This window comes from Fusarium redolens (genome assembly GCF_020744475.1).
Source record: "Fusarium redolens strain MPI-CAGE-AT-0023 chromosome Unknown BKA55scaffold_10, whole genome shotgun sequence".
Classification (NCBI taxonomy): Eukaryota; Fungi; Ascomycota; class Sordariomycetes; order Hypocreales; family Nectriaceae; genus Fusarium; species Fusarium redolens.
The window spans coordinates 177,789-204,144 of NW_025763673.1; the positions used below are offsets into that span (position 1 = coordinate 177,789).

General features: G+C 48.5%; 6 protein-coding genes across 6 annotated transcripts; 3 read left to right on the forward strand and 3 right to left on the reverse strand.

Annotated features, from left to right (window-relative positions):
* Positions 1-531: 531 nt before the first annotated feature.
* BKA55DRAFT_515244 (uncharacterized protein) lies at positions 532-1,353 on the reverse strand (the record flags this gene model as incomplete). Its single annotated transcript, XM_046188007.1, has 1 exon — positions 532-1,353. The coding sequence occupies one exon, from the start codon at positions 1,351-1,353 to the stop codon at positions 532-534; it is 822 nt and encodes a 273-aa protein (XP_046047867.1).
* A 148-nt stretch (positions 1,354-1,501) lies between these two features.
* BKA55DRAFT_617082 (uncharacterized protein) lies at positions 1,502-3,829 on the reverse strand. The gene is made up of 2 exons (XM_046196722.1): positions 3,526-3,829; positions 1,502-3,452 (listed from the first exon to the last, which is right to left on the reverse strand). Exons 1-2 carry the CDS (start codon positions 3,733-3,735, stop codon positions 1,596-1,598), a joined length of 2,067 nt encoding a protein of 688 aa, XP_046047868.1. The 5' UTR covers positions 3,736-3,829; the 3' UTR covers positions 1,502-1,595.
* A 524-nt stretch (positions 3,830-4,353) lies between these two features.
* Positions 4,354-6,894, forward strand: BKA55DRAFT_701727 (glycosyl hydrolase family 3 N terminal domain-containing protein; the record flags this gene model as incomplete). The annotated part of the gene is made up of 3 exons (XM_046200605.1): positions 4,354-4,509; positions 4,582-6,818; positions 6,877-6,894. Exons 1-3 carry the CDS (start codon positions 4,374-4,376, stop codon positions 6,892-6,894), a joined length of 2,391 nt encoding a protein of 796 aa, XP_046047869.1. The 5' UTR covers positions 4,354-4,373.
* Positions 6,895-19,727: 12,833 nt separating this feature from the next.
* BKA55DRAFT_571253 (transcriptional regulator PAI 2-type) lies at positions 19,728-21,037 on the forward strand. Its single transcript, XM_046193058.1, has one exon. The coding sequence runs from the start codon at positions 19,979-19,981 to the stop codon at positions 20,735-20,737; it is 759 nt and encodes a 252-aa protein (XP_046047870.1). The 5' UTR covers positions 19,728-19,978; the 3' UTR covers positions 20,738-21,037.
* Positions 21,021-21,729, reverse strand: BKA55DRAFT_571254 (uncharacterized protein). Its single transcript, XM_046193059.1, has one exon. The coding sequence runs from the start codon at positions 21,603-21,605 to the stop codon at positions 21,393-21,395; it is 213 nt and encodes a 70-aa protein (XP_046047871.1). The 5' UTR covers positions 21,606-21,729; the 3' UTR covers positions 21,021-21,392.
* A 3,068-nt stretch (positions 21,730-24,797) lies between these two features.
* Positions 24,798-25,452, forward strand: BKA55DRAFT_571264 (uncharacterized protein; the record flags this gene model as incomplete). The annotated part of the gene is made up of 2 exons (XM_046193060.1): positions 24,798-24,808; positions 25,070-25,452. The coding sequence occupies 2 exons, from the start codon at positions 24,798-24,800 to the stop codon at positions 25,221-25,223; spliced, it is 165 nt and encodes a 54-aa protein (XP_046047872.1). The 3' UTR covers positions 25,224-25,452.
* Between the last annotated feature and the right edge of the window lie 904 nt (positions 25,453-26,356).

Sequence of the window (26,356 nt, forward strand, 5' to 3'; positions counted from 1 at the left end):
GCTATTGACCCAGTCATTAGTGTATTCGACCCAGCTATTGACTAGGGAAATAGGTATAAAGTGTTGGAAAAGGGACAGTGGGTTCTGGGGCAGCTGCTTGACAACAAGCTCTCGTCGCGGCACTTGGAAGGGTTGAAAATCGAAGCCTCGGTCTTCGGCAGGCAGAAAAGCCGGTCTCCGGGTGCTATCACCCTCATGCTCTTGAAGGCTGTTATCTTCATTGATAAAGCTGCTGTCATCATACGCGTTGAGCGCCTCCGCCGAGATCTCTATAGGTACCGATTGGGAAGTCATTGATCAATCCGAAAGAATTTCTATGAGGATGTAGGTGTAATCAATCAATGACGCATCATAAGGTTCCCCTCATGTACCTCTCAGAAGTTGGGGTGGATGTGAGGCTCGGTACGGCCGGGAGGTTTTCCACAGCTCAAGGGATAAACCAACTTCGCCTTAACCGGAATCGTAAATATCTCTTCGCGTAGTTTCTTATCCCGTATTTCTAATATTAAGAGACAAGGGTAGCGGCTAGCGTTAAAATAAATATGTGTTCCAAGCAACCTCATCCGCTTGGTGTTCTCGCGGCCCCTCGTAGACGGATAACCCTGGTCCATATTCAGTGAAGGATAACGGTGGAACTGGCTGGGTAAAGGCCATTGAATCAGGCGGCATAGTAGCCGTTTGAAATGATCCTAAACCCATCATATCAAACATGACGTCTGTAACCTTCGAGGTGCTAGATCCCTGCTGAGAAGAGATTCTTGGGGTTGACGGGAAACTACCTCCATTTGGACTCTGCTTAATCAACATTTCGGCGGTGCTAGCATCGCTCGGACTTCCATCACACCGGCTCCGCGAACTGCCCTGGGTATCAAAGGCAGAAGAACAAGCGAGCATCCCATCCACGCACTTCTTCGCCTCATTCGCGATGTATTTCTGGATGAGAACGCAAGTGCAGTCTGTATGCCGCAGTAATTGGGTCTTTAGGTAGTAAATTTCGGCGGTTAAAGATTCGAAACACGTCATAAGATAGCGGTTCTGGTCCTCTATGGCTTTTTCTCGAGAGGCGAGTGCTAAGGCTTCATCACGCTTGCGGAGACGACACTTGTTCGCCGCAATGCGATTACGTTCGAGCACTCGGCGCCTGCGAGGATCCTTGGGAAGATCATCATCATCAAGCTCCTCATGATGACCCGCTACCTTCTGCTCTTTTAGCTGCTTCTTGGGTTTTCGGCCCCTTTTCCTTGGCTTTGGTGACTCTGCAGCCTGCCCAGTGGCACTGGACTCGAAAGGCGCCTCATTTGCTTGTGATTGTCTTCGGGTATGGGCCCGCCGGTTCAACTTCTTGTCTTCCATATGTTGAAAAAAAAATTGGGAATCCCCCTTATCTTCAGGATTCAGACTGTTAGTCTGAAAGTCCTAGATTTAAAGTTCAAAGTCCTAGATGAAATCAACTGGAGATATAAACCCGAGAAGAACTCTCATCTCAACGATGAACAATCAAGTTTCATAAAATATATTTTCACCCAGCACTACTGCGCAATATAAACAACATCAAATGGCGAGAAATAGAGACACTATCTTTACATAATACAATATCATCCATGAACTGGAAGTTTGGGATCGTCGGAAGCCTTACTCTCCAAACGAGCGAGAAGATGAGGATAAAGGTCTCGGAACTTAAGCGCTCGCTCTCGCAAGGCAGTATCACCAATACCTTGAGCTAGCACTTCTAGAACAGATGCTGCCACGTATCGAATCTTCTCAATACATGGTTCCCCGTTGACCCGTAGACTTTGAAGACTCGATGTGTGAATGATGTATAGCATATCCTCAGCAATGTGCATGGTTTCGCGAACTAAGCCAAGCCCAAAGCTGAGTTGGCAATGGTCTGACTGGAAATTCGATCGGCCTTGGACAGTACTACTTGATGGTGTGGAGATCGCAGAGGTGGTAGCCGTTGCCTCAGTCTGCGACGGGACTGTTAGTGACAACGGTTGGGCGATTGAGCCTGCAGGATCTGAAGTTCTTGGATCGTTGAAATAGTGGGACGGATATTTGCGTAAGAACACCACTTTCAAATATTGGTACGATATGTGCAGATTCGTTCTCTGTGCCGCAAGAGCCTGAGGAACTTGTGGGCGATGATCATGTTGATCAGCGAAGTAGAATCCGTCCAAACTAGTGTCGAGCGAGTAGTAGAACCGAAGTGGATTGTGAACCTTGTCAAGAATCGTTCGGAACTTGCGAAAGGCAGCGGCCGTGGTATGAAAGCGAATATCGGATGTGTTGAGATCATTCGTCATGTCTTCTCGTTCCGCTAGCAAGAGATCTTCCGCTGCCCGCCATATATCCTGGTTCGCATTGAATCCGACCAAAAGGTCAAGAGTCTCTCGCCGTCCATTGTAAAGTTTCACAGTGACCTCATCCTCGGGCCCGAGCGATTCTGGATAGCGAGGAACAGTAAAGCCCCAGAACAGGCTTTTCCCAAATGTCATGGGATGACCTCCAAGCAGAGATGCAGCTTTGTCTCCTGTGTATAATGCCCAGAAAGCTCGCCGACATAGCTGTGCCTCTACTGGAGACATTTTTTCATAGCTCTTTTCATCGTGTAGACCCATCAATAGGGATGTTCTCATGGCATTCCCCAAGATGTACCACGAAGCCCTAGAGTTTCCGGATGTGCCTTGCCAAGCAGCGTGCAAGAGGTGTATAGCCACAGAAGAACTGGTAGGGTGGTCAACATCGCCTTGCGGGTATTGATCGTGTGTATTCTTGAAAGCGCTGTAAAATGCCTCGGCGATGCACCAAGGAGCTCCAGATATCGACATGGGCAAAACAGCGAGAATATAAGCACAAAGCAATGACAAGAGCATGAATGATCTTGGTTCCCACGGATACTGATCGTGGTATTGTAGGTCCTCTAGGTACTGGCGGAGATGCGGTTGGTATATGATGGGATAGATTGGATAAATGTGATCGACAAAGAGATCCAGACACGTGCCCATGTAAGATATGACATCTGGTGTGGAGACGCCAGCATCTGCCAAGTCTTTGGCCAAGTTCTGCAAAAGGGGATGGAATCTGTAATTCACTGCGGATGGCAACCTTGGTGATATGGGCAATAACTCCACAGAAGTTATTAGACATCGAGGACTATTTTGCTCTTGATTGCAGGAAACATGTGGGCCCGATTCATGATGATAGGTTTGGTTAGAAGCCTCGTAAGATGGAGTGCTTGTTGTCTCTCGAACTTGATAGTCCCCAGAAGCTTCCGGAGCGGGGTAGGCGGCCGGCGAAGGTAGATTTTTGTCAATGATGGCCGAGTCTTGTGAGACTTGGAGGTCCGATTGTCGCTTTCGACTCTTCCTTCCACGCTTGGCTAAAGCTCGTAGAGTCTGACATTTGGCGCCGACGTTGCGGCAATTAGAGCATGATGGTCGTCCAGCATCGCACTGCTCGGTTAATTAGAAACGATGAAAGATGGTAAAAGTTTTATACGAGCTCTGTAATGACGCTTAGGCCTACCTTGATCTTCCGTTTATGACACAGGTCACAGCTTACACTTATTCGCGAGCTGCGAGTTCGACCATGCTCAGCAGCTAGCATCGATGACGCGTCTGATTCTGGGATTTCCCCCTGGTGGGGATCTAGTGACCTAGTTCCTGGAATATTATCGGGAGCAGCATCATGCAGTGGGCTCAACCCGGCTGATGAATGCGGCGAATATTGCTGCATTGGGATCGTTGGTTACTGGGATGTAGATCAACATGCGACCAGAATGTGACGGCAAAAAGAACATTCAGTCGCCGACGGACGTTGATGAGATAGGGCTTCGGCTAATTTTGCAGCTCATTAGTCGCTTTACGGCGGACCATTACTAACTAGCATGTATAGGCTACGATTATTGGTGGACTGTAAACAGTTAGTAGGAGCCTTGCTTGAAGTGGTATAGTTTCATTCGGTTAAATTCTATCTGGAGTTGCGTAGTAGACAGTTTTATTTTGCCGCGGCTATTTTCCAAACCTAACTCTAACTCACGTATCTGCCCCAGACCCACATTGTTAACCGTTTTGAGCCATCATTCCGCGGTAGCAAGCTCATAAATGTTTTCCATGACAGCACTTTACTTTCTGCAATAGTGTAAACCTGAAATAAGACGAATGGAGCTCCAATATAGTTTTCGGGCCGTTTTACTTAAACTTTTCTTCCCCACAAGTCAGACTACAAGCTGGGGACCTGGGGAACTAAACATGGAGGTTGGGCGGCATGATGAGTATAAGAAGGACCGTTGGAAACCGTATGGAGGTCATGTCTCTTCCTACCGCTACCTACCTGCTTATTCTCTTGACATCTAATCACCTGAGGTCGACAACATGAGACTCGTCCTATTTGTTGGTGCTGTATTTGGCGGAGTTGCGTTTGCACAGGCAACAAACAAGAGCGAGACATACTTTGAGGAGCTTGAGCGTTTCCGGAGTTATGGACGATCACCTTCCTTCTACCCTACGCGTAAGTACCGATCAAGGGGTTTCAACTGCAAGACCAGCAGACCATTTGGATAAATTGTGCTAATTGATGTAGCGGTTGGGACTGGACTAGGTGACTGGGCTTCAGTTTACCAGCAAGCTCAGTCTCTTGTCTCCAACATGACCTTTGAGGAAAAGGCCAACATCACCAGTGGTTACGAAGGGGTCAACGGCTGCGGCGGAAATGGGGGCAGTGTGCCACGACTGGACATCCCCGGCTTGTGTTACGCTGATGCTAGCGCTGGCGTCCGGGCCTTCGAAGGCGTCAACTCATATCCCGCGGGAATCCATCTTGGAGCTACTTGGAACCGAGATCTGGCTTACATGAGGGCACTGCATTTGGGAGCCGAGTTCAAGCGCAAAGGAGCCAACGTGGCATTAGCACCCAGCGTCGGAGGTCTAGGCAGGGTTGTCAAAGGTGGTAGGAACTGGGAGTCCCCCAGCAACGACCCGTATCTCACTGGCGCCTTGACTGCACCGACTATAAGGGGCTTGCAACAGTCTGTCATCGCTTGCGTCAAGCATTTGATTGCCAACGAGCAGGAGACCAATCGAAAAGCTGCGGAGCACCTCCCAACAAAGGTCAATGCCTCAGTTTCCTCTAACTTAGATGACCAGACCATGCATGAGCTCTACCTTTGGCCATTCTACGACGCTATTCACGCAGGCGCAGGATCTGTCATGTGCGCCTACAACCGTGTCAATAACTCGTACTCGTGCCAGAACAGCAAGCTGATGAACGATCTCCTCAAGACACAGCTTGGGTTTCAAGGATTTGTCGTCTCAGACTGGTACGAGCACAAGAGTGGTGTCGGAAGCGCCAACGCTGGTCTGGATGTCGTGATGCCAGTTGCTCCTCTTTGGAATGGAAAAGAAGGCAGCTTAGTTGATATGGTAAACAACGGATCTGTCAATGCATCCCGTCTAGATGATATGGCGACGAGAATTGTTGCCACTTGGCTCAAGTACGGCACTTTGGAGAAGGGAGCAGAGGGCAAAGGCTTTCCACTCAATCCAACTCTGCCTCATGAGTATGTCGAAGCTCGAGACCCTGCTTCTAAGACCATTATTCGTCAGAGCGCCATTGAAGGACATGTCCTTGTCAAGAATGTCAGGAATGCTCTTCCCTTCAAGAAGCCCAAGTTCCTTTCCGTCTTTGGATACGACGCAGTGGCACAGGGCGTCAACACACCTGACCCTACTGGCTTCACGTCATGGGCAATGGGACATGGAGGAGCTCAACGCCACCTAAATGGCAGCGCCTTTTCTAATGATACTCTGTTCCGTCTCTTTGGCGCGAGTGAGATTGATTCCGTAACCGGGCCCTCCGTTTACCTGAACGGAACACTCATCTCTGGTGGCGGCTCTGGAGCCTCGACTGGCGTTATCCATGCGCCTTTGGATGCCTTGAAGCGAAGAGCATACGACGATGATACTTTTCTCTTCTGGGATACATCATCGTACTCGCCGTTTGTCAACCCGGCTTCACAAGCTTGCTTGGTGTTCATTAATGCAATGGCATCCGAGGGATACGATCGCAAGAACTTGACTGATGCTTACTCGGATCACTTGGTAACGACTGTTGCATCGCAATGCAGCAACACCATCGTCGTTGTGCATGCAGCAGGTATTCGCCTTGTCGACCCATGGATCGAGCATGACAATGTCACAGCAGTCATCATGGCTCACCTTCCTGGTCAGGATTCTGGCCCTGCCTTAGTCGAGATCTTGTATGGTGAACAGTCTCCGTCTGGACGCCTTCCTTACACCATTGCAAAGCGAGAGTCTGACTACGGACATCTTCTTGAGCCGGACATTCCTCGCGATGATCACCCATTCTACCCTCAAAGTAATTTCACTGAAGGGGTTTTTATTGACTACAAGCATTTTGACCAATCCCATATCGAACCGCGATTCGAGTTTGGATTTGGCCTGTCTTACACAACTTTTGCGTTCTCAAACTTGACAATTGATGTTGATCAGACCGCAACCGTCCTGCCACCCAACCCTGACGTTGTGTTGCCAGGAGGCATCAGCTCACTTTGGGATGAGGTAGGAACTATCACCTGCGTCGTTAGCAACACCGGAAATGTCTCTTCGGCCGAGGTTGCGCAGCTTTATCTAAACTTGCCAGGCGAAGGACCATCAAAGATCTTGCGTGGCTTTGAGAAGAAGGTGCTCGCCCCAGGTACACGCGAGATTTTCAAGTTTCCGTTGGCAAGACGCGATCTTAGTTCCTGGGACACAGAGAAGCAGCAGTGGGTCCTCAACCGGGGCTCATACGGTGTCATGGTAGGCAAGAGTGTGCTTAATATTCAGCTTGTTAGTAACTTTACTCTACAGTAAGAAGATCCCATTTCCGGGCTAGGGTAGCTAACAAATGTAAGATTAGACAAGGTATTATCATAAGTAGCTATACGTTAAGAAAGATTCCCGTCCATACGACTGGACATGCTAACATGCCGTTCTATCTTGATTGCAGCCATCGCCTTCACAATACCCCAGATGCAATTCACATCGTGTTAATGATATATGTGCGGATCGCCACTGAGATAGCGAATGACCATGCCGAATACCGCCATGAGAAACCTTGCAGCAGGCGGTGACAGCTCCGTTCGCATGGAGAAAGCCCGCACACTTTTGACCAGTGATCGGAATGGTCTGGTATGGTCTGGTATGGGGGGTCAAACCAAACCATACGGGGCCCCATAGGGACACGCCTAGGCGCGCCTCCACACCTGAACGCGTAGGCGTGCGGATTATGTCAGCCCTCAATTTGGCCTGTCGAAATTGCGCTCTGATGCAGTTTTTACTTTTGAGAATACTATGATTTCAAATGGTTATGAATTCTTGGTTATCTACCGGAATGAATGGCCTGCTGGGCCTCATTATCTGCCGCTGCCGCCTCCCAAATATCATGCATACCTCTTCTGCTGGAAAAAGGGTTGCGTTCCATCTCCACAGCTACCTGAGCCTCGACACGGTCATCTTCTGCTTTGCTCCAATCTAAATAGGCCATCATCTCCTCTTTAGTCCAATCTCTGGAGCCGTTTGGAGTATCGCAGCGCTTACCCATCTGCTTCCAATCGAGACACCATTGATAGCTGGATTTGTCGTACCGCAGAGGTAGACCTAGCGCCCTCTGATACTGCTGGTTAGTTTTAATACTGCCACGAGGCTGCACCTTGTACCAAGCATCTCGAGCAGCAACATATCTCTGATAGATAGCCCCAGGATCGTCATACCTTGATGTCGGCACTATCGTTGTCTGTGCCAACGGTGCTGCTGATGATGCTGATGAAGATGTCGTCGGCAATGGTCGTGCCTGCGCCGTCGCTGCTAGTGGCTTCAAAAGCTCCTCGTATCGTTGAGGGCATGTCTTTGAAGTCATTGTATGACCTATCTGGTGGCATCTGCTGCATTTAGGTTGTGTCTTTGGCCGTGTTGTTGCCTGAACTGCCTCGAATGCACTTGGCTCTCTCTGGGTACTTGATCGTGGTCTCCTAGTACTCGAACCGGCGGCTATCCGATCGGGTCAATGCCGAGGCTCCAGTAGTAACCGGTGAACACCATGGCGATTGAGGTGCCAATGTGTATGAAAATGCTCCAGGCGAAGGGACTGATTTTGTTCTTGTAGAGCCTTGAGAGTATGGGCGCAAGGGAGGCCGTGAGATCTGGAGAATGCACCAGTGCAAATGGGCAGATGTTCTTTTAAGAGGAGCTTCCGCTGTTCTTCCACCTTGCGTTAAGCCTCGTGAGATACCCAGCCACGGACAGCACTGTATAGTGATCCAGAGAGCTCGATTGGTGTTCTCATTTGTTGGCTGGCTTGGTTGGATCGCAGTTCGGCTAATTGATTGAGAAGCGCATGCTTCATAGCCCTCCAAGCCTCGAAGAGATTTAGTGTGGATTTCTTGAGGTGGCTCTTAAGGAGCCAATGGATACCCTCAACCCCCGAGGTGACTACATTACCAAAATGAGGATGTTGATCAACCCAAGCCCTCACTAACCTTTCCTTCTACGGATCGAGCCAATTGGCCTTGATATAGCCAACCTCTTCAATATATTGTGGTAGGTAGCGCTTTTCAAACTCTTGTACACGCTGATCAAATGCCTTTTCATCCGGTGACTTCATGATCGAATGCCAATGATTGAAAAACTCATTCCAATCGGCCAGACTTTGCTGGTAGGCCTCTGGTCCTTGTTGGTGGCGCACGAATGTCGGCTGGCAATAATGGAGGACTGCCTTATTCGCATGCCATAGGCACAAGAGTGAAATTGAGGATGGAAAGCAGATTTCTGCGGCGTTCATACAAGCCTTATCACGGTCTGTTAGGATAACCGATGGAAGCCTTGTATGGCAGAGCTCATACAGGGACCTAAGCCGGTCCAAGGCCCATTGGTAGTCCTGCTCAGTCTCGCCGCTAAGGAATGCAAAGGCTATACAGAACGATCGCTGGCAGGCGTCAACGCCAACCATGTCAAGCAGTGGCATCCCGTATTTGTTTGTCTTATATGTACAGTCGAGGAAAAGCAAGTCTGGGTAGGCCTGAAGGTAAGCCAATGACTCTGGATGGGCGAACAACACCGCCATGATTCGGTTATCCGAATCAAGCCGCATTCGTTTCCAGAACCCTTCCTTATCCAGTTGGTTAGCAAAGGCGTGTATAGTACTTTGATCCTCACAAAGTTCTCGTTTGCTATCTGCGATACGAATATAAATATCTTGCTGTGTTGCAATGGTGTTCGAATTCTGACGGATGTAAATTCTGATATCCTTTGGCGCTACCATACGCCACCACTCTTTCGGCATACCCACTCTTTCGGCAAGCAAAATAAAAAAAGCTCCACCAAAACTCCCCAACTTCACTTACACCAGAATTGACTAAAGTAAATGGCTCATTAGAAGATAATATCTCTACTGATTATAGAAATGACTGGAGTTGACGATTGGGGTACTTTAAGGTTGTGCGGGGTACGCGATCTATGCATGCGTTGCTTTGGAAATGTTGTCAGCTTAATCTCCAAGTTCCTCACCGCTTCTTTCCGTGTTTTCTGGCCTTTATCTTTGACAACGACAAGAAAATGCCTAGGCCAAGATTTCGATGGAAATATACAGAGGAAAACATGGCAGAGGCTATATTGGATGTTACTGATAATGGCTTTTCGCCCCCTCAAGCCGCTCAGAGACATGGTGTGCCCCGAAGCACTCTAGTCGACAGACTTAATGGCCGTCGGGCCGTGAATGAGCAGATCCACCCTCGTCGACGCTTGTCCAAGAGCCAAGAGGATCGATTGGCTTTCTGGATACTCCGCCAGGAGTCCTTGGGCTACGCTCCGTCCCACAGTCAGATCCGCGCTTGTGTCATGGGCTTGTTGAGACGGCAGGGCGAACAGCCCGACTTGGGACACAACTGGGTGGCCAGGTTTATCAATCGTCGCGCAGACCTAAAGACCAAGATGGGCAGACGCCAAGAAGCCAAAAGATTCAACTCTTTCACACCTAAAGCGGTTCATTGGTACTTTGATATTCGGGAGGGCCATTATGGCTGGATCAAGCCTGAAAACACCGTCAATGTTGACGAGGGAGGTATCATGATTGGTTTCGGTAAGTATCTATCTGTATACCGTTCAAGTGCTTGAAATTCGTCCAACTGAACCTTTTTGTTTAGGCTTAGATAGCCTGGTTGTTGGAAGCGCAGACCCGAAGCGGAAGGCATTTCTCAAGGGACCACAGACTCGAAACTGGACTTCATTTATCGAAGCCGTAACTGCTGATGGCCGCGTTTTAGTTCCCGGCATAATCTTCAAGGGGAAAGAGCTCCAGAAACAATGGTTTCTTGACGAGTTCAAGCAGATAGCAGACTGGTATTATATAACATCGCCTAACGGGTGGACTGACGACCACATTGGCATTGAATGGCTCGAGAGAGTTTATCTGCCACAGACTACGCCCGCCGACGAGTCAGACGCGAGACTGATCATTTTAGATGGCCATGGAAGCCATGCGACGGTATGTCCTTCATTTCTCCAACCTCAAGATCAGCGCTGAGTGGTGGAAGGATGAATGGATGGCCACGTGCTTCTTGAACAATGTTTACTGCTGCTACCTGCCAGCACACTGCTCTCATGGACTTCAACCACTGGACAATGGAGTATTCAATGTATCCAAGGCTGCATATCGACGAGAGTTGGAGAAGTTCGCCTTGTTGACTGATTCCACCCCGATGGACAAGGCCAATTTCATCAGGGCCTACGCCAAGGCTCGCCGAGTTGGCATGACGCGAAAGAACATACTGTCTGCTTGGAGGGTTACTGGAAACTGGCCGATCTCCCGTGAAAAAGCGCTCCGGCACCCTGAAATCCAACAAGATAGGCCAAACGGCAGCCCGAGAGCGACTCCCGAACCAAGGCCATATTTCGACTCGGACGATACACCACAGACGAGTCGTCAAATTCGCGATCTTGGACTTAACAAAACACCAAAGACGCGGAGACGGTACAACGTGATAGCCAAGGGCTTTGAGGCTCAGCAGCAGACGGTAGCGGCGCATACTCTGAGGATTGCTAGCCTAGAGGAGGAACTGGCTCGCCTGAGAAGAGGGAAGAAGAGGAAGGCAGTGCCGAATCCTAACAAACGTTTCATGACCCTTGGAGAGACTTTAGCTGGTGGAGAAGTCATGCCAGAAGAGGAGGCTCAAAATACGCCTGGTGGGGTGGAATCTGTGTGTTCAAGCGAACAGGAGGCAGAATCGGAGGCTGGCTCAGTCATCGAAGTCAGAGAGGAAACCATACCCCACCAACTCACCAGGCGATCAGAGCGGCTCGTAAAAAAAAACAAAGTTTCAACAGAGACATTAATTTATGATTTATCAAACAAAATATTCCATGTATATCTCGCAATTTGGTCAAATTATGTGGAAATAAAGTTGCTGATTTTTGGTGGTGCTTTTTTTATTTTGCTTGCCGAAAGAGTGGGTATGCCGAAAGAGTGGTGGCGTATGGTACTCCTGCATTCGTAAGGCGGCTGACTGTCGACTTGTCCGCATCGGAGAGCTGCCGATGGACTGGATGGGCCGATTTGTGGCAGCTTGGCTCGTGGTTGTGTATATGAAACCGGCTGTCCGGACGATGCCTTAAAGACCAAGTCGCCTTATCTAGGGATTCCTTCGCGATAATCGAGAACCGACAATTAGTTCCTCGCGTAGTAGTCTTACGCTGGCGGTCTTTTGACACGCTAGGCGGACGACACCATCGATCGCATGCGTAGGTGATAATCTGCCTACCGCTAGTTGACCGTGAAGATCTTCCAGTTATGAACGCGTAGCCTCTCGGTGCCGCCCACTCGTTGATAGCGGTGAGCAGAGCCTCTCGTGAGTCGTATGTACCTTCTGGCGGGAGCACATCATCAGGAAATGTCGTTTGTGCCATAATGAAGCCCGCACTTGGGGACTACAATTGCGGCTAGCGAAAGCAGCAATGGGTGAAGCCCCTGAAACCTGCGACAGTGGAGTTTGGGCCAAATTGGGATCTCATACACGCACATCCGGCTGTGCGTTTAATATCACGTGACTTTGCGCACATCCCGATGTGCAAATAAGATTCGTTATGTAAGCCCAAAAAGGGGTAACATACCGCAAATTGGTGCAATTTGGGGCCCCAATTCAACGATCAACAGCTTCTATGACATCTATTTAGCCTGCCGTGCCTTCTTTCAGCAACTATGAACCCAATTGGCGTTCCAATTCCCTTCCCTGATGATGCTATGCCTCCTGAAGGTCAATACAGCTCACGGGAGGAACTGGTCACCGCAATCAATGCTTGGGCAGCACCTCGAGGTTATGCCTTCTCAGTCAAGTCCTCTGTGGTGACTCCCAGTGGAAGAACCAGGGTTATCTACAGTTGTGACCGTGGAGCAGGGAAAGCCCCTAAGGTCAAGCCGGCGAAGGAACGGAAACGGAAGACTACAACACGTCGTACAGGATGCCAGTTCTCTATCGCAGCAAAGGAGAGCCTGTGTAAGACGGTGTGGAGCCTCACCCATCGCCCCGGACCTGGTTTCGATCGTCATAATCACGAACCAAGCTTCAGTGAACGGGCACATCCGGTACATCGTCATCTATCATCCCCAGATCGATCAACAGTCCACAAACTCAGCAATGCCGGCATTGAGCCAAGGAAGATTCAATCTTATCTACACTTGAACTCAGATACGCTTGCTACACAGCAGGATATCTACAATTACATTGCCCAAGGTAAGCGGGAGCTTGCTAAAGGCCAAAGTAATATGCATGCCCTTGCTAATGAGCTTGAGAACGAGGGTTTCTGGAGTCAGATACGCCTTGACGAGAGTAGCAGAGTTACGTCAGTGTTTTTTGCACATCCAAGCTCGCTGAGATACCTCAAGCTATACCCTGAAGTACTTGTATTAGACTGTACGTACAAGGTCAATAAGTATAGCATGCCTCTCCTTGATATAGTTGGCGTTGATGCATGTCAAAGATCCTTTTGTATTGCATTTGCCTTTCTCAGTGGAGAAGAAGAAAGGGACTTCATCTGGGTTCTTGAACTGTTGCGGCATATATATGAGCATTATGGAATAACTCTACCGTCTGTAATACTTACAGATCGGTGCCTTGCTTGTATGAATGCTCTTTCTTCCCCCTCTTGCTTTCCTGGGTCACCTGTGTTGCTATGCCTATGGCATATCAATAATGCGGTTACAAGCTATTGCAAGCCTGGATTCACTCGAGATAAAGACGATGTTCAAGGGCAGGAAAAGTGGGATACGTTCTACAAGCATTGGCATGGGATTGTGGCCTCAACAACCGAGGATATCTACATGGAGAGGCTTGAGAAGTTCAAGCAACAATACAGCCCTGACCACCTCAACGAGGTAGGCTACATCATTGAGACTTGGCTAGAGCTCTATAAAGAGAGGCTTGTCAAGGCCTGGGTTCACCAACACCGTCACTTTCAGCAATTCGTCACGTCACGGGCTGAGGGTATCCATCGGCTTATCAAATCTCACATGAAGACCTCGCAAGTTGACCTTTTTGGGGCCTGGAATATCATCAAGCTTGTTTTATCAAACCAGCTCAAACGGCTTGAGGAAGTCCAATCTCAGCAGCAGGCCAGCACACCAATCGATATATCTGGGCCGCTGTATAGTAACATCCGTGGTTGGCTATCACACGAAGCCCTTCGGCAGCTTGATAATCAACGGCAACGACTGTTGAGAGAGTATCCTGCATGTACGGGAGTTACTGCAAGGACTCTTGGTCTGCCTTGTGCCCACATGCTTCAACCATTGATACAGCTCGATGAGCCCCTTCTGCTAGAGCAGATTCATCCACATTGGCTTCTCCATCGCCCAGGAACCCCCCGGATTATTATTGAGCCCCATAAGCTGTTTAACCGCCTAGCAGCTAGTTCAAAGCTTCCGCCAACAAGCACACAGCGTGAGCCTTGTGCATTTGAAGCCATTGAGAAAGAAACAAGCCAAAAGGCGCCACCAAAGTGTTCCAAATGTGGCACGGTGGGCCATACATCGAGGTCTAAGGTATGTGCCTTACGCTATGACTATCTTGTGGAAGCTCCAATAAGAGCCTTTACAACAACAAATACAGTGCAGGCTCCTAATGACTCATCTACAACTACGCATACAATAACACATACAACTACTCGCTCTATAACCCGCTCAGCATCCCCGGCATCTCTGTCTGGAGTCTCTATGATATCTGAGACTATAGCCGTTATAACAACGCACACAACAGCGCACACAACAACTTGTAGAGTATCTCCTCCAGCACCTACACCACTAGCTGCGGCTCCTGCGTTACGAGCTGATGACCCGCGTGCTATCTACCAACGGTACAAAGAAGCACGAGAGGCTTGGTATGCCACAGTGATCGGAATGGTCTGGTATGGTCTGGTATGGGGGGTCAAACCAAACCATACCAGATGCTTACATAATAACTGGTATGGTATTACCGGTAAGACCAATAATACCATTAAGGATGCCAAGACTTTTAAGAACGACGTCGAAAAGCTATAGAAGGGTGAAAGAAAGTTTACTATACATGTGATGAGCCCAGACGGGCTGCTTTCTTTGTGGCCTTTTCGCGGTTCAAGTACGTGATGTTGTCTTGTACAAATTCGTCCGGAGGCTCGGGATACTGAAGGGGAGCAGGCGACGGTGTAGGAGTCTTGAAGGATAATGGCGTTGAGCCTGTAGCCAAAGAGGACGGCGAGGTTGGAACTGGAGATTCCATAGGTGATACCTCAATACCGTAAATGGGCCAACTACGTGTTGTAGGATTGTAAATTTTAAGCCGAGAAATTTCTTAACCTTGAGGCGCTAGCCAGTTTGGTCCATAACCCAGCCGCCTAGCGCCACCAACTCGGCCTATTTTTAGCCCATTTTAGCCTTACTGGTATGACTTGGTATACCAGTAATACCATGGTATTGAGATTTCTTCAAACCATACCAAGTCTTGGCGGTATTTACCATACCAATACCAACTCATACCAGACCATTCCGATCACTGGTATGCCACAGTGCCCCGGGGAGGGCTGAGGACCAATCAGCAATATAGGAAGGCTATGGGGTTGCCGGCGCGGTATAGCAAGATAGAGCTCCAATGGTGTCTTAACTACAAGCAAATGGGGTCGCGTTTCAGGGAGAAATCCGGCACGAGAGAGTGGACTAAGGAGGAGCAGTTCAGTTATCTTGACTGGGATAAAGCTGAGAATGAGCGAGTTGAACAGAATGTAGGGGAAGAGATGGCAGAGAAGCCTTTTCCACAGCGGCGAGGGATGCAACATATCTGGGATGCTGCCGAGAGAGATGTTTTACAGCAGGGAGGAGGAGCCTAGTGGGAACGCCCCTTACTAACATTTGCAAATCTAATGGGAAATATGATTGATATGTATCGTTTGAATGAGAAAGAAAAGGTAAAACTCCGAGTGTAGGATTGGTGGTCCAATAGCTTGATTTGAGGAAGGTGTAGTTAAGTTCCAATGTAGGGTCAAGTAGGCTTGGCAATGCAGCACCAACAACATAATGCTACTTTTATTGAGCTATCCTACAATATCACTGCGTTCCCCGCCATATCCACTGAACATACGCATTCGAATCAACGCTCCAAACATGAATCCTTGAACCCTCTATCGCCCGGAGCTGTGGCAGGTTGTTGGTCATTCCTACAGCGGCCGTTGATGGAAGAGGCTCACTCACACACGCGGATCGGGCTTACATAACGAATCTTATTTGCACATCGGGATGTGCGCAAAGTCACGTGATATTAAACGCACAGCCGGATGTGCGTGTATGAGATCCCGCCTACGCGGGCGTCGTCTAGGCGCACAGGACCTGTGTGCTCGGGGCACAGACCCCCCTGTCAGCAGGCTAGGGGCACAGCCCCCTGACTAAGCATTTCCCGTTGAATTAGAAATTGACTGAATGTACTAACGCATTCAACGGAGCCGACAGCTACCCTTTGACTGTGATTATTGAAATAGGGACGGGAAGGGCTAACCAAATTATACACAGCTATGACAGCCGGAGAATGTTCAATGGCTTTGCTACCGAGTGACCGTCTAACACCCATGACTTCCAACAATGATACAATCTTCTGTGCGCCCACTAGCTAAGTGCAAAGCTTCTTGTTCCCTACTGTCTGCTTCTATTCTCTCCCAAATGTCTTTGACGCCTCTTCTTCTATTGGCCAAAGGATTGTCTCCCATCTCCTCGGCGACCCGGGCTTCAATCCGCTCATCCTCCGCCTTACTCCAATCCAAATACGCCATCATCTCCTCTTTCGTCCATTCTCTTGATCCTGTTGACGTGATACAGCGCTTGGACATCTGTTTGTAGTCCAGGCACCACTCGTAGCTCTGTTTGTCATACCTGAGTGGGAGCCCCATCGCCCTGCGATATTGTTGGTTCGTCTTGATGCTGCCAACTGGCTGCACTGCGTACCACGCGCTTCTTGCAGCAACATATCTTTCATATATTTCCTGTGGAGAATCGTACCTCGGTGGTGATGGCGATGGCCGGCCAAGCGAAGGGGGTTGCTCATGAACAGGAGATCCCGGCCGCCAGGGCTGCCGTCAGATCAATCAAATCAGATTAGGACGTAAATCTGAACTGAACTGATAATTTGTCCTCCATATCTGATCTGATTGATTGATTGATAGATATCTGACATAATAGGTCACGTGGAGCTATTCCCAGCCTCACGATTCTGCCCGTGGGATCTGACTGCCTTATTGCTTAAGCATAGCCCCCCCAGAGTAACACACCCTCCCCTTATCCAGTTCTTCAGTAATTGGATCGACTGAATGCTCGAGAGAATGTCGCTGTGAGCTGACTGTAAGCTTCGCAAGACTGAATGTTCTCTTGCAATCGGTTGACATGGCCGAGATTGCAAGGGCATCCAATGCAAATCTACTCAAACGCGGGATTGCTATGATCAATCCACCAAAGTCTGGCTAAATCTATGCCGTATCAGAGCGAGAGGTAGAAGAATGGGGTGATCTACCGTATTTACTCACGAGATTCGGAACGCCCTGTGGAGTCAACTACCCCTTCTTACGGCTGATTTAGCAGCATATAATTGGCCTTTTTGGATTTAACACGGCTATAATCGACTTTTTGAGAGTCTAAAAGGAATGAGCCACTTAGTACATGGCATTTGACTCCACAGGGCGTTCCGAATCTCACGAGTGAATACGGGTACCTTTAGATTCGCCTCTACCTAAGACCCCGGCAAGCAAGGGTCCAGGACCAATCAGCTCGGCTGACCCCTGTAACATCGTAGCTTTTCAGGAAGAGCCACTCTCTCCGGAGCCGGAACATACAGATGATCCGGCGGTTCTAGGGTAGCTGCTCTCCATTCAGATATATCAGATGTACAGATGCTTGTGTTTGAATTGATTGATCTGACGAAATTTCATATCTGATTTGAATTGATTGATCTGATTGATATATCTGATTGTTAATCTGATCTGACGGCAGCCCTGCCGGCCGCTGAGAGGCGCCACCGGGCGAGTCTTGCAAGGTCCCAGTCATAGTCTCCGGCTGATCGGCGAGGACTGCCGGTGCCGCTGTCATTGCCGATACATCTGTTTCTGCCAGTGCCTTTGCCTCTGCTGCTACCTTTTTCAAGAGCTCTTGATGCCGCAAGGGACATGCCTTCGAATTCATTTGGTGACCGACTTCATGGCATTTGCTGCATTTTGGCGGGGCCTTTGCCCTTGCTTTTCCTGTAGTCGCAGCGGCTTCAAAGGAGCTTGGTAGTCTTTTTGTACTTGATTGTGGCAGATTTGATATAGTAGCCCTTGCATCTATGCGAGTGCGAGGCTCCAGAAGTAACTGTTGCTGCCCTGGGCGCTTCAGATGCCAATGCTTGTGGAAATGCTCAAGAAGAAGAACTTGGCCTTGTTCTTGTAAGGTCTGAAGTAGGTGAGCGCAAGGCAATCCCAGTGTACGCATAAAAATACCAGTGCAGCGAGGCAGAGGGGGTTTTTTATCCAAAAGCCGCTTTCGTTGCTCTTCAACCTTCTTCAACGCCTCAAAAGATACCCAACCTTGAACAGCACTATACAGAGCTATACGAAGCTCAATTGGTTGTCGAAGTTGCTGTTGGGCTTGATTTGACTGTAGCTGATGGACCTGATTGGTAACAGCTCGTGTAATAGCACCCCAAGCCTCAAATAGATCTAGTGTCGATGTATTTAGATAGCTTTTAAGTAGACTATGAATACCTTCCACACGAGAAGTAACGACAGTACCAAAGTGAAGATGCTGATCAACCCAAGCTTTTACAAGCTTCTCCTTGTGAGGGTTTAGCCACGTTGCATGCAAATATCCAATCTCATTGGCGTAGGCGGGTAGATATCGCTGCTCAAGCTGCTGAACCCGCTGATCAAAGGTTACCTGATCAGCTGATTGAATGATTAAATGCCACTGGTTATAGAACTCTTGCCAGCTAAGAAGCTCTGCCTCGATTGTCTTTGGATCTGTTCGGTGTTGAATAAAGGCCGGCCGACAATAAGCAAGGACTGCCTTATTAGCATGCCAAAGGCATAATAGAAGGACTGCAGATGGAAAGCAGATAGCAACTGCATTTATACAAGCTAAAGCACAGTCCGTAATAATGACAGACGGAAAGCTTGTATTGCAGACCTCATATAAAGACTTCAGTCGTTCGGGAGCCCATTGGTAGTCTTGTTCCTCTTCGCCGCTGAGGAATGCAAAAGCAATGCAGAATGATCGTTGACAGGCATCAACGCCGATAATGTCGAGAAGCGGCATGCCATACCGATTCGTCTTATATGTGCAGTCTAGAAGAAGAAGGTCGGGATATGCTTGCAGATAGGTAAGTGATTCAGGATGAGCAAATAAAACTGCTGTAACCCGTCCTTTACTATCTACCTGCATACGATTCCAAAAGCCTTCTTGATCTAGCTGGTTAATAAGAGCATGCATTGTGTTCTGGCCAAAGCGAGATGATCGTCGAGCTTCTGCAATGCTGTTGGAGATATCCTTCTGAGTTGCAATGGAATTTGAATGTTGTCGAATATAGGTTCTAATCTCTTTTGAGCTGATTCCAGCCTTTGTAAGATTGCTGATTGTTGATTTATCGTCTTTCGAGAGCCTTCGAAGAACAGGATGAGCAGTGGGATGGGTGCTTGGCGTGTGGTTATGTGTAGCATATTGACTATCCGATCGATGTCGTACAACCCAGCCAGATGCATCGGGTAACTCCTTTGCGGTGATAGAGAAGGGGCAGAGGGTGCTTCGAGTGCAGGTTGCTCGAATACGGCTTCTTGAGTCGCTTGGAGGCCGACGGGCACGATCGCAAGTGAAGTAAACTGTAAGTCTCCCAGACTTGCCTTTGTTGGACCTTCCGGTAACAAAAGCATAGCCTCGTGGTGCTGCCCAGCGATTGATCGCTTGGAATAGATCATCTCGAGATGCATATGTATGCTCAGGAGGTAAGCAGTCATCCGGAAATTGATCCATTTAAGTTAATTGATAAAATGATACAGAGATCAAGATAAAGATGCTTAGCCCCTGAAAATCGCTCCCTCAACATCCCATAAATGATGAATGCTTAGTCAGGGGACTGTGCCCCTAGCCTGCTGACAGGGGGGTCTGTGCCCCGAGCACACAGGTCCTGTGCGCCTAGACGACGCCGCCTACGCGTTCAGGAGTGGAGGCGCGCCTAGGCGTGTCCCTATGGGACCCCTCTGGTTCGTCGTCAAGACCGGCCCGGTCTAAACGATCACCTTTCACGGCATCCGTGACAGACTGCCCCCTCGGCCCGGCCTTCATTACATAGACCGAACGTAATGGCCGTAGTGCTTTTCAGATCGCAACTAACTCTTCCTCCTTACGACTCTCACCTCCTATCCCGACACCGTCGATTCCTGACCTCGTAACCATGTACATCCGCGCCGCCCATGCCGAGGCAGACCTTCGCGTTCTTCGCCATCTCATCCACGAGAACCCGCTTGGAATTCTCACAACCGGCATCAAATCACCGACGTATTCATTCCTCCAAAGCAGTCACATTCCCTTTCTGTTGGACGTCAAGGATGAATCCAGTGAAACTGAACTCGGTAAATTACGAGGGCATCTTGCACGACAAAACCCACAAAGCAAGATCATGATGGAACACTGTTCTTCAAACCCCTCCCTGAACAACTTCCTCGAAGACGAAGTCCTTGTCATCTTCACCAGGTCTGCTCACCATTACGTTACACCTAAATTCTATACCGAGACGAAGCCCGCAACTGGTAAAGTAGTACCAACGTGGAACTACGCTGCAGCGCAGGTCTATGGAAAGGCACGTATCTACTACGAAAACAACCAAGAAACATCAAGATTTCTTGGTACGGCCATCTCCGACCTAACGAACCATAACGAAACGAAAATCATGGGATATACTGGCGGTGACAGGCCCTCGCAGTGGAAGGTCACAGACGCTCCTGAAAGGTTTATTGAGTTGTTGAAGAGAAATATAATTGGTATTGAGATCGAGGTGACGAAGCTGGAGGGTAAGTTCAAGATGAGTCAGGAGATGGCGAAGGGGGATCGACAGGGGGTTATTGAGGGTTTCGAGAATCTGCAAACGGAGGTTGGTAATGAAGTGGCTGAGGTCGTAAGGCATTATGGAGAGTTGAAGGACCAGAATAAGTAAGAGGCATATTGGCTACTACTTGCATGCTGTTCATTTCTTTAAATCAGTGCTTAGCTAAGGACGATCTTAACCGTTCATACCGACTGGTCTTTTTGAGGATTTTAAAACAATACACACGGTATAAGCATGAATCAAGATGGTTGGAACTTCAATGAACGAGCTGGTCTGTACTGGGTTCATACTACATTGGTAGGTTGTATGGTGTTGACCCCAAGTGTGGTGAAGAACGCTATGTCTCCATGAATGGATAATTTTGTAAGGGCTGTTATCGTGGGGGCTTCCTCCCCCCCCCCCCCCCCCACCTTTTTCTTTTCTGTTTCTTTTTCTAATTTCAATGCTTTCCTTCCTTTATTCATTGCGGAAATTTTTATTCTTCTTAATATTTCATCCAATGTCTTTTAATAATCAATAGCTGGTGAATGAAAATTTGTCAACATTTCAGTAAATATGATGCATATACTAGGTGCCCTTGATTCAATCGAAGATGTTGGGGCAGGGGCTTGGAAGACCATTGTAAGGAGGTCAAGAGGTAAGGGCTGGAGGGCAATCTCAATCCTGTTCCGGCGGACTTTTGGTTGGGAGTCTGGTTTTCTGTCATTCACCTTTTATGTAATGGTTTGGAAAATACGGGGCAAACGCGATGCAACTGCGTAAGTTATAACACAATATGACACAATTTAAATATTTCAGGCGCTATGCGTGCGTTGTCCAGAATGCTTTGTGTTTTGATTGGTCCACTCATGGCTCGATGGATATGGAATGAACAAAAATGTTGCAGAGATACAACAGAGAGAATCACCGGGCTGATAATAGAACAGCGGATCTTAGTAGTGGATGATGTTCTGTATAGGGCAGAATTCATGAGCATGAATCTGATGGACACGGAAACAAAGAAGAAGAGTTGTACGGTATTTGGCTGCTCGAGCTCCAAGAGGTAAAATATACATAAACATGACGAGTGTACTACTCGATCATCTCACATCAGAGTTCTGATTTAAGTTAGGGGCATGCTAGAAAGAATCTATGATTGGTGACTAAAAGACCATTTGAGTGGCGCCCTATGTTGCCCCCGTGGGACGCAAACATCCTGAGGCAGGTCGATGCGCCGGGACTCAAACTCCTAGTACGGATGACAACGAAAGAGGTTAGTCAAGGAGGGCAACCGATGCTAGCTCCAATCGAGGCTTAGAGGGTAGGGTAAGGTACCCACGTGAGCGGGGAAAGTCTAGTTTCGAATTAGAGTTTGGGGTAAACACTTAGAGTATTTCCTTTCCGCCAACCATATCCTCGCCTGAGCCTGAATTCCCACCTGCACTCGACCCCGCCCGAAATTGCCCAAAAGAAAAGGCAGGTCGATGCGCACCTGTCTCTCCGATAATCTAACATATGTGGATTCAATCTGTCCGTCCCGTTCTGCTCGACGTAATTGTACAGGGTGTTAGAATTGCAAAAGTAATGTCTGGACGTTTTCTACAGGTATCGAGATATTAGCTAACCTGGCGCTCAAGACCAAAAGAGGAGAGTCACCTACTGCGTGGCAAGGGTGTGTTCAACTCAACGTATTTCAATATGTTGAATGGATTGACGATCAACGTCAACTCAACGTCAATCAATATCGAATACGGATTACATAAACATCAATCCATTTTGAGTTATCATTGATTGAATATGTATATATGTATGTATATTTTTCGTCCGGGGGGCCGTAGGCCCCAAAAAGTCTCCTAATGGAGCACAGGACGTGCTGAGCTAAACTATCTACAATCGCTGCCCTGCTGATTCTCGCTCGGATCATCTGCAAGGCCTCTTGGATCGGAGCCGTATACATGCTCGAGCGTTTTCTGTACTCATTACCTCCAAGAGGCACCTCTCTACTCGTAGCCAGCTCTACCATGCAGTACCCACCTGCCGGTCATACCCACCTACCGGTCAGCGAAAAAAGAATTTCCCCATACAAAATGTCCAACTTCACTTGCACAGTGCTTGGCCAAAATTGAAGCTATTTACATGGAACAGATTGTGTCTTACTGAGAGTTTCATGCTGTTTAATATTGAAAGTTCATTTGTATTTTACACAATCAGTTTGGTCGCATGGCACTAATGTAAAATTTCTCAAAATGTCTCCTCCATCACCCAGCCTCCCCAAATTTTCATCAAATTTTTATCTATAGCAGCTTCCTTTAATCGCCTTGAAAATGCCTCAACAGTCTTATACAGAGAATGATGTCATTGAAGCTATACTGGATGTTACAGATAATCACCTCTCGCAGCACCAGGCCGCCCAGAAGCATGGAATGCCCCAAACCACTCTGTCTGACCGATTAAGAGGCCTACCGTCAAAGTCTGAGGCCACCCAACCTGCCCAGCTGTTATACAAATCCCAAGAGGCTAGATTAGTTACATGGATACTTCGACAAGAGGCATTGGGCTATGCTCCTTCCCACAGTCAAGTTCGCGCCACCGTAGCTGCCCTGTTGAGACAGCAGGGCCGGGAAAGGCCTATCGGTGTACACTGGCTAGCCAGGTTTATTAAACGCCATCCAGAGATCGACACGAAGGTAGGAAAACGCCAGGAAGCTGCAAGGTTTAATTCTTTTACCCCGATGGCCGTCAATTGGTACTTTGATATCCGGGAGAGCGAATATGGCTGGATCAAGCCTGAGAACACGGTTAATGTTGACGAGGGCGGTATCATGGCTGGATTTGGTGAGTACTGACCACTTCTGATACAAGACTTACCAATAAATTGCAAATCTAGGTTTGGATTCCTTGGTAATTGGCAGTAGCGATCCCAGGAGGAAGGCCTTCCTCAAAGGCTCGCAGTCCCGCACTTGGACTAGTTTTATCGAAGCCGTCACTGCAGATGGCCGTCTTCTAAAGCCGGGAATTATCTTCAAGGGCAAAGAACTTCAGAAGCAGTGGTTTATTGATGAGTTTAACAAGATCGCCGACTGGTATTATATCACGTCCGACAACGGCTGGACAGACAACCATATTGCGGTCGAGTGGCTCAAAGAGGTTTATCTGCCTCAAACCCAGCCAGCAGATGAGTCTGATGCAAGGCTCATCATATTAGATGGCCATGGGAGCCATGTATCTGTGGGTGTCTACCTGTTCTCGATCAGAAATACCGCTGACTGAAATTCCGGGATGAGTGGATGGCCACGTGTTTTTTTGAATAACGTGTATTGCTGTTACCTGCCTGCACATTGCTCCCATGGCCTACAGCCACTGGATAATAGTGTTTTCAACGCATCCAAGGCTGCATATCGAAAAGAGCTCCAAAAACTGGCAAGCCTGACGGATTCTGCGCCCGTGGATAAGGTCAACTTCATTAAGGCCTATGCCAAAGCCAGGGAAGTGGGTATGACGAAGAAAAACATCCTTTCAGGCTGGAGAGTAACTGGGAACTGGCCGATTTCACGACGTAAAGCGCTCATACATCCTGAGATTCAGCCAGACAAGAAGGAATCGACGCCTGGATCAGACGGCCACAGAGACGGGCAAGTCGACTCTGATAATACGCCAAAGACCAGCCGTCACATCAGAGACCTGGGGAAGAACAAGAGCCCCTCTACGAGAAGGCGGTATTCTGTGATATCAAAAGGGTTTGAAGCCCAAGAGTCAAAGATCGCCTCTCTCAGCACCAGAATAGCCAGTCTGGAGGAGGAAGTTGGCCGGTTGAGCAGAGGCAAGAAGAGAAAAGCGATACCGAACCCCAATAAGAAATTTATGACGCTGGCAGAGGCTCTAGCGGCTGGTGACACTATTTTAGAGCCAAACGAAGCAATTGAAAGGGCGGATGTTGTTGAGGATGTGATCGAGGTGGGAGGGATGGAAGAGGATGAGAGGTCAAATTCAGGGAAGGAAGAATTAGGTGTCGTACGCACCCGCACAGGTCGTGAGGTTAAAAGGCCTAGAAAATATTAAAATAGATTCAATTTTGATCTGAATTCTAGAGATAAACTTATTTTTACTATTTTTATTACGGTTTTCCCATGAGGTTAAAAAAGTGCATTATGTATGGGGGATTTTTTTTTTCGCTGACCGGTAGGTGGGTATGACCGGCAGGTGGGTACTGCATGGTACAGTGGTTGTCGGTGAAGCACGTCCCATGGACATCAATACAGTTGATCTCAGCAGAGCTTCCCTCCAGCAACGTCTCCCATCTAGTTCATCCAGCATATCATCGGCACAAAGGCGCTTTACTTTCAAGAGGTCATCCCGTCAGCGGGAACTATTCCTCTCCAGCCTAGAATTCTCTTGCACAGATAGATCAAGTAGCTTTCCATACCCTGAGGCAGGAAGTCCATGATCCCCTAAGATCGCCAGTAGCTGCAACCCTAGAACCGTGCATCCTTGGAGAAAACCCTTGCAGGGGAAAACCCCAAGGCGGCTAGAACGCTGCTCTGTGGACGAGGTAGTCGCCTCATTCCACGGTCTCCAGGTAAGCTCTGTACCATTTCGACCCAGCGGTTTTGTCTAGTGGTCTCAGCCAGTGAGACCAATTGTCGAAGCCCGGTCGTGTTCCGGGCAGCAGCCGAGGCTGCAAAGAAGAAGAGGTTCTCTGGGCAGTACACGACTACAGAGATCGGTCATGCAGCTTCCGAGCTGCAAAAAGGGCAGCGAGCCATTTGGGGCCCGTGCGTCGAGATAAGGGGGCACCAAAGGGCCCAAGAAGTCGAGCAGCTAGCGGCTGCTGGTGTTGTTCGGGCAGCAAAGGCTGCAGAGGTCGGTCGAGGCAGCGCAAAGCTGCAGGTGAGTATGAGGGTGAGGGTGCGACGACCCTCAATGTCGGGCGGCAAGATGCCGCGAATGTTGTCAGATATTAAGGTGAATCGTGTATATTTCTTGATTCTGTCGCAATCGAAGGACTATTGAGACCTTATATCTTCGACTGGTTCCTTCTAGGACTTGAGTCCTAGAAAGTCCTAGATGAAAGTCCTACGATCTAAGTTTAGGGCTTCAAACTTTAATCCTGAACCTTAATCCTGAAGTTGAGGGTGAACCCTCCAACATTCAACAAATGTCGTCTGGGCAGCCAGGGCTGCAGAAGTCGGTCGTACGGGAAGTCGAGGGGCGCAGAGCCCGAAATGTCGCAGGCTCGCGAAGCTCAGTGTCGTTGAAGACACTCGTCATGAAGAAAGGTCAACTCTCTGAATCCCTTTCTTCAGGCAGCTGTTAGGGTCCCGTTAGCCCCACAGCTGCTTTTGTTGCCATTTTAGCCTGCAAAACAGCGGGTGCCAAGAATTCTTTTTTACAGGAGAGAGTTGTAAGTTATGTACAAGGTTTGGGAGTTTTGGTGTCGCAGGGTAGGCATGATCTTCACGGGCTCAGGAAATAACTGTCTTAGTAATCTAGCTATATGCTTTAAGTAACTCTGCGGGATGGAATACCCCGCACAAGAAATAACTGAACAATCAATCAACACATTTTTGCTGCTGCTCATCACATTCACTTTAACCCTTTAAGCACGCTAAGTGCGACATTTGGCCACTTGAATTGTTGTAGTGGCCAGGTACGTGGCTCAAGTACGGAGTACCTGCGACCCACCTCTGGTAAGGCACCAATCTTAATAAAGTTTAACGTACATGTCCTCTAATCTAATTGGATGGTGGA

Coding starts and splice junctions, on each gene's coding strand:
- BKA55DRAFT_617082 (XM_046196722.1), bottom strand. CDS start 3,735: ATGCAGCAATATTCGCCGCATTCATCAGCCGGGTTGAGCCCACTGCAT. Junction 3,453..3,525: donor GTCATAAACGGAAGATCAAG/GTAGGCCTAAGC, acceptor TTAACCGAGCAG/TGCGATGCTGGACGACCATC.
- BKA55DRAFT_571254 (XM_046193059.1), bottom strand. CDS start 21,605: ATGCTCATGAATTCTGCCCTATACAGAACATCATCCACTACTAAGATC.
- BKA55DRAFT_571253 (XM_046193058.1), top strand. CDS start 19,979: ATGTACATCCGCGCCGCCCATGCCGAGGCAGACCTTCGCGTTCTTCGC.